The sequence below is a fragment of the Amblyomma americanum genome, chromosome 2 (assembly GCF_052857255.1).
Source record: "Amblyomma americanum isolate KBUSLIRL-KWMA chromosome 2, ASM5285725v1, whole genome shotgun sequence".
Taxonomy (NCBI): Eukaryota; Metazoa; Arthropoda; class Arachnida; order Ixodida; family Ixodidae; genus Amblyomma; species Amblyomma americanum.
Window position 1 is genome coordinate 19,649,487 of NC_135498.1, and position 7,251 is coordinate 19,656,737.

Here is a 7,251-nt window from a genome sequence, read left to right on the forward strand (position 1 = left end):
TGGCTTGTCTCGACTTGACTTTGAATGCGCCGGCCCAGCCGTTTCCGTCACTTTCATATTCATTTCAGTATGGCGGCACACAGCACAGGTGAGAGCAGTCGCGTGGTCTTGGACGTGTTGCTGATTACGCTTGCTTACTGGCGACGTCGGTTTTGAAAGTGTTTATTATTGGCCGCAGTGTTCTTTAAACTGTCTGTATAGTTCAGTTTTATTGAGTAATCGTTGTTCTGCAAGGCCGCGCAAAAACGAATCTTACGCCAGCGAACAGGCATCCTTCAACGCTTTTCCATTTACTGCTTTTCGTTTTCTGGCAGCTGTTGCATCGGTAATGCTGTCGCCTTCAATAGAGAGAACTTCTGGCTTCTATTTTTTTTTCAATTAGAGTCGTTTGTCTAGCGCCTTTGTTTCGGTACATGTAATATCGGTCGCAGCTCAGCAGTACTAGGTACTTACATGCTTTCATTTATTTCATTTATTTGTTTGCCCTTAAAGGTCCGAAAGCATTACCTAAAAAAAAAGGGGGGGGGGGTGAGGAAGGGGCGTACAGGCACAACGCTTTCACATGCTTGTCGTGAAGTTAGCAAATTTTCCTTCCCCTCAGATGATGAAGCTGAGCATAGCGCTGATAGCGCTGACGAAGAGGGACCGGAGCTTGCCAGCGGCTCTGACGAGTCGGCCGCCGAGGGTAACGAGGCATGGGCCGACGTGCTTGGCAAGCTTTTGCACACCAAGGCACCGAGAACGAAGACGCCCATTCTTTTCAAGGCCAAGAAGGACGGACAAACGCGCCAGAAGCCGGCCACTGTCCTCGAGATTGTCGACGACCAGGGCGAAGTAAAAGAACGAGAAAAGGAGACTATAACTGACGAGCCAGAGGTCCTGTCTAAACGAGCCCTGCGGGAAAGGAAAGAGAAGGTTTGGGCTCGCTTTGTGGTCGTACAGTGGATCGATTTCAAGACCAAATTTTTATCAAGCTACAAAAAATTAGTGTAGGGATAGGGCATTGAAGTAATACTTCTGTGCACAGATAACATTATCAGTGCTGCGAAAATGCTCGTGGTAGTTGTAAAATTAGCAGTTCATAAAGTGCCCATACCTGCAAGATCATCGTAATGGTTCTGGTTAGACGTTTGTGCTGAACATTTTACATTTGCCCTCTGTCTGTGAAGCTGAGAAAATGGACCTTGGGCTCTTTGTTGTGGTCGTACTCACAACATATTTTTATCGTCTCTAATTGCTTGGCGTGATATATTATAGGTAGCTTGCACCTGACTTCACAGACGGCATGATCGTGAACCACGCATAGCTTTGGCAGTGTAGGCCAGGACAAGTTTCAATAAACGAATTATAGAAATGCGCACCTTCTTGCAGTGGGGCTGGTTCGCCAGCATGGTGGCTGCTGTGTCATTAATGCAAATTATGTATAGCAGTTTTCGTCTTGACATTTCTTTTTATTTTCTTTTAGAAACGACAATGGGAGGAGATGAGCAGGGTCAAACCAGCCCAAGATGAAGTTGAAAAGCGGCTGGCACGTATTGCTACAAAGTGAGCAACTTTTTTGTCTCTGTTCTCAGACAGACTGACGATAAGTGGTGTAGATGGCACGGCAGAACAGACTCCGCCACAGCGTTTAGGACTTGGCTGAGACATTTTTTAGTGTTCACCTGTTGTAAAGGGACAGGCCTCATATCTAATATAAAATCCAGCCCAATTGGTGAGATTTCAACGTTCACGTTGCTTATGTGCTAACTGAATTCATCCTGCTGGTATGGTGATGAAATGGGTCTCTAATGGTGTGGCAAATCAAATGATGGCAAAGCCCGCAAGTTGAGCTGTTTTCATGGCACTTGCGCTGCTGGACTAGTTGGTATATTTTGACTTTCAGAAGCAGAAGGAATGTGACAGGCAAGGCACAAGGAAGGGTATGGGAAGTACTTGTCCCATCCCATTTCCTTTGTCATCCGTATCTTACTACGTCTGTAGCTGGAAGCCACTTCTTAAGCACCGGAAAAACGCTTGTGTTTAGCCTTGTGTGCCACTCATTGTCAGTGCTACTGAATGCTAATGCTAGTTGGCATCATGTACAGGCTGTTTCACATTTAGAGGGAAACTAGGAGTGCACGGCCGCTGCACTTTGCGAGCTAACGATGCTCAATGAGTGCAGTAAAGAAAGAGTTAGAGAGACAGAAGATAAATTGAAGCTGGCCTGTATCAATGCCAGAAAGGCTGCTTTACGGAAAATGAAGGGAAAAAAAGTCCCATGTTTAATTCTGCAATAAATGCATCTTCTGCTGCCAAACAAGCATCAGTATAGCCAGAAAGACCCATATACATAAACGATTTCTACTTGGAAGAAAAATTGGATGTAGTTTTCCTCATTGTTCCTTTAAAAGTGCACTATGACAACTAAACTCAAATGCTTTTTCAGGGGTGTTGTACAGCTCTTCAATGCTGTTAAAACTCATCAAAAGGAAGTGGAAGAGAAGCTGCGCTCGGCTGGTAGATCGGAGACCAAGCGTGACAAAGTCATGAAATCATTCAGCAAAGGGGCATTTCTAGACATGCTCAAGGATAACAAGGTGTGTTAGAAATTTTGCTGTTAATTACTCTTCTTGAATGCTTTATAACATGGTGAAACCTGGTGGAAAAGGGAAGATAACTCTTTCTCTCTTGAAAGCAAACATCTCTCCTCCTTTCTATGATTCGTATTGGGTAATGTAACTCCCAGAATAGTTTCATTTTTTTTTTAGCACAGAACTTGACGTGTTTCCATTCGCTTCAGCAGATTTCTGAAAAGATCATACGTTATAGAGAAGTGAAAATATACTCGCTACATCATGTGAAAACTATCTGTAATGTCCTGTGTCATTCGTGTGCAGTGAAATTGTGAAGCAAGGCAATTTATTTTTTTAATGAAATCTACTTATGAGCCAAATCCTATGTTGCTCTCAGCGATGCAAACTGCATTTACTTTACTCACTTGCATCCGCCGCGGTGGCTCAGTGGTTATGGCGCTCGGCTGCTGACGCGAAAGACGCGGGTTCGATCCTGGCTGCGGTGATCAAATTTCGATGGAGGCGGAATTCTAGAGGCCCGTGTACTGTGCGATGTCAGTGCACGTTAAAGAACCACAGGTGGTCGAAATCTCCGGAGCCGTTCACTACAGCATTCCTCATAGCCTGAGTCGCTTTGGAACGTTGAACCCTATAAACAAACAAATAAATACTCACTTCCATCTTGACTTGTCTGTGCTCTTGTAAAAAGTATTTAAAGGGCCTGACTACCGATCAGCCATGTATCCAGGGGAAGGGGGTACACCCCACCCCCCTCTCTTGGTAAATTTGCCTTGGGCTCTTCCCCCCCCCCCCCCCCCCCCCCCCCCCAAATTTCTGGTGATGTTCCTGCAACTCAGCATAGCATGTCATGAGATTACGATGAAAATGAAGACACCTTACCTCAAATTGTAAAAATTGAGCACTGTAATATCAAGGAGATGATTTATTGCTTTAATTTGGCATGAAAATCGCATAACACAAGCTGAACCAATATCCTGCACTGCCATTATCGGTATGTCCAACCATGTGACCACATCTGAGTAAAATATTACCTGTATGTTATTAAGTCCGGGTTCGAACCTGACCGCGGCGGCTGCGTTTTTATGGAGGAAAAGGCGCCCGTGTGCTGTGGGATGTCAGTGCACGTTAAAGATCCCCAGGTGGTCTAAATTATTCCAGAGTCCTCCACTACTGCACCTCTTTCTTCTTTTTTTCTTTCACTCCCTCCTTTATCCCTTCCCTTACGGTGCCGCGGTTCAGGTGTCCAGTGATATATGAGACAGATACTGCGCCATTTCCTTCCCCAAAAACCAATTATTATTATTATTATTATTATTATTATTATTAAGTGAATGCTTTTTTTTTTCTAGAAGTGTTTGCAGTACTATTGTGTTATAATTTACATTCTCTGTAGTGTGCCCCTCAATGAAAAGCAACTCTTCCTTCTCATCGCCAATGAGGTGCTTTGAGATTTCGTTACTGGACAACCGCACAATGTTTTGCATCCCTTGGTTGAAGCAGCAACCACACTCCGCTAAACTGTCATCGACAAGGTGTTCATCACAGTGCCATGATGCTACACTGCACTAAAACTAACTAATTACTTTCTGGCAGCTGGGATAGTATTAATCTTTAGTTCATTGCTTTTGCCAGAATGCAGTCGCTATCACACTTGGTGATCATGGTTTCCAGCATCAGGATACATACAAATGAGTGCGTCTAGTGATTGAAAAATTTTGGGTAAAAATATTCTACAGCATTTCTAATAAAACCATTGTGGAATTGGGCACCTTGGACCCCAAGTTTTCTGTTGCGCTGAAAAAAAATTGGCGGTCGTTTAGTTGTGGTTAAACCTGGAGTAACGCTATAGCTACAGCTGGCCGAGTGGAACTTGCTCAGTTGAATTGCAAAGTCAGTCTTTTGCCGCTCCGTTTCACTCGGTGTTCCTTCTTCATCTTTGTCCCACTTGACACGGCGCATGCGCACAGCTGTGGCAGCTTGGTTTTGCCGCCGCGCCGCCAGCAGCAGCAGCTGCTCCACACCACGTGGCTGGTCACGTGATCAGCCACGGTGCTGCACCGCCGGCAGCTGCTCCGCACCACGTGACAGCGTGGCGGCGCAGCCACGGCGAGGTGGCGGTGCCGCCATGCTGAATGCTTGAAATGTTACCGTAATGTAGCTATCGCTACAAAACTAGGTGCTTACGATTCACGTGTCTGCCTTTTTAACAAAACACTGGAGCATCTCATCCTGCTCAGCTATTGGTATTGTTATATTGACTATTCTATAATTTCATCTGCCCCGTCGTAACTGCAGGATGTTTGTTGCAGGAAAAACCGGCGGAAAAACAGCAGTCATGGGGAGTGCTTCGAGACGATTTCATGCTTGGTGCTGAAATGAAGGACTGGGACAAGGAAGAAGAGGAAGCCTCCTAGCTTCTTTGCTTCTTTACAAGCAGCACTGTGTACATAGTGTATAAAATCAGTTTTATTAAGCCTATTCTGTGTGCTCTTTCAATATACTGGTAGTTTGGCACAGCGCCAGAAGAGTGGTCTTCTTTTTCCCCTTGCAAAGTGGCAGTAATGGGCTTGACCCACACCGACAAGCTTGCATTAATTGTGCTGTTGATTTTGTATCCAGATGTGAGCCTATGCTTTCATTTCAGCTTACACATTTGTAAAGTGGCTTGATCTTCACACTTCTCGGGAGTCAATACAAACTAACTGAGCCGCAGCGGTGGTTACAGCGCTCGGCTGCTGGTCCAAAAGACACGGGTTCGATCCCGGCCGCAGCGGTCGAATTGGATGAAGGTAAAATTCTAGGGGCCTGTGTACTGTGTGATGTCAGTGCACGTTAAAGAACCCCAGGTGGTCGAAATTTCCCGGAGCCCTTCAATACAGCGACCCCCATAGCCTGAGTCGCTTTGGGATATAAAGTCCCCATGAACCATAAACTGTAAAAGCAATCTCTATTATTGTCTAATGCTTCACTTTATGCAATACATGACCACATCAAGTTTTGGGGAGTCCAGGCCGATTGAGGTGGCAACAACTGTTGGTTCAACGTGAGCTCTTCAAGCCTGACGTATTTTGGTATTTATAGTGTTTATAGAATAGAAGAAATTTGGTTTTCATTTCCATCAGTGTTGCCACACTGTATGCAGTGCTGCAGTGATCCGCTAGAACGAAGGGATTGCTGCGGTTCAAATTGAAAAGATGCCAGCACAAACAGAATGAAGATAAGAGAGGTATTTAAATGAGTATAGATGTCTCTATATAGTTGCATATTTCGTTCCTTTTAAGGATGCACAAGACATTAGAATACATGGAGCACTATGTTTTGTTTGCTTACACTCGCTGAACAATTTATAATTGAATTTATTTTCTCCTGCAGTTTCGATTTCAACTGAATGACGGCTGTGGTGTCAAAGATGGCTTTAGGTTATGTGATGGATGAAAAAACTGCAATATAATTGCCGATGCATCATTTGTTATCATTTTGGCCCTTGAACCACACTGGCTTGGGTGTTGTAGTGAAAACTGCTTATCAGCAATTGTGTTGACTTTTTTCATGCCTTGCATGACCTAGAGCCATTTTTGATGTCACAACCACCGTTCAGTTGATGAAACCAAAACAGCATGAGAGAAATTCAGTTGTAAATTATTTAGAAGACCTAGGCAAATACCACGCGGTGATACATGTAATCCAATGTTTTATGCATCATTACAGAGGAGAAAACATGCAACTAAAACTAGGTGTCTATACTCCTTTAAGGCACAGATGGGCACCAAATGCCAACTGTTTATTCATGGAAAAATCTCTCTACATTTCACCTGTTTGCTCAACAGAACAATCAACAAAAGTTTGGAGGAACTGTTTTGGATAGCCCTAAAAAAAATTCTTTTCACTCATACAAATTGACGGGGTGCTTATGCAGTGAACGCCGGCTTGAAGAGGGCAGCTTTGGCCACTTTTTTGCCATTGACCTAATGGGTGACCCCTCAGTATGTTTCAAAGTGTCGCTTAAATCTGCCTATAATCCCTGAACTATGCAAGATCATGTGTTGTTGTGTACAGTGCACCGTGATGCTTGAAGACCTTGTACAGCACTAAGTATTGAGGACAAGACCAGAGGTAGCCTAGTGGTTGAGCATCCGCCTCGCATGCGGGAGGTGCGGGGTGCAATCCCCAATGCCGCCGGGTACCCACCGGTGATACAATGGGTGCAAGCGTCCCCTGGCCTGGTGCTCGGCTTAATCAGGGTGAAATGCTTTGGAAATAGGTCTTTCACCCCACCTTGAGCAAACTAAATATAGTTTGTGCCATGGCACTCTTTGTCGGCAGATGCCATAAAAATTCACTACCATCATCAATAATGAGGACAAAGTTTCCATCTTAGAAAGCATATGATTGGCCTCTGCACACTTGGTGCAAAAGAAATACAGGGATGGAAATAACTGCACTCTGTAAACAAGCAATTATTTGCCGTTTTTTTTTTTAATACACTTTTGTGTCTCATGTTCCTGTGTCCTCTCTGTTTATAAGTGTAGCACATCTTCAAGCTTGAAACACTTCAAATGCGGCAAGCTTCTGCAGAGCAGAAAAGATAAATGCGATGAGACAGCTGTTGGTGCATGCCTAGTTTAGTTTTCTTAAATTTCGCCAACAGACACTCATACTGCAACAGGGACCAGCC

The 7,251-nt window shown here is 44.4% G+C and overlaps 1 protein-coding gene across 1 annotated transcript; it reads left to right on the forward strand.

Moving 5' to 3' along the window:
- Positions 1-438: 438 nt before the first annotated feature.
- On the forward strand, positions 439-5,054 carry LOC144120736 (RRP15-like protein). The gene is made up of 4 exons (XM_077653398.1): positions 439-915; positions 1,466-1,545; positions 2,429-2,579; positions 4,886-5,054. The coding sequence occupies exons 1-4, from the start codon at positions 454-456 to the stop codon at positions 4,988-4,990; spliced, it is 798 nt and encodes a 265-aa protein (XP_077509524.1). The 5' UTR covers positions 439-453; the 3' UTR covers positions 4,991-5,054.
- The last annotated feature ends 2,197 nt before the right edge of the window (positions 5,055-7,251 follow it).

What these genes read in the sequence shown, in the direction of transcription:
- LOC144120736 (XM_077653398.1), top strand. Translation starts at nt 454, where the DNA reads ATGCTTTCATTTATTTCATTTATTTGTTTGCCCTTAAAGGTCCGAAAG. An exon ending in TGCGGGAAAGGAAAGAGAAG is followed by an intron (nt 916 to 1,465) that starts GTTTGGGCTCGC and finishes ATTTTCTTTTAG; the next exon opens with AAACGACAATGGGAGGAGAT. An exon ending in ACATGCTCAAGGATAACAAG is followed by an intron (nt 2,580 to 4,885) that starts GTGTGTTAGAAA and finishes TGTTTGTTGCAG; the next exon opens with GAAAAACCGGCGGAAAAACA.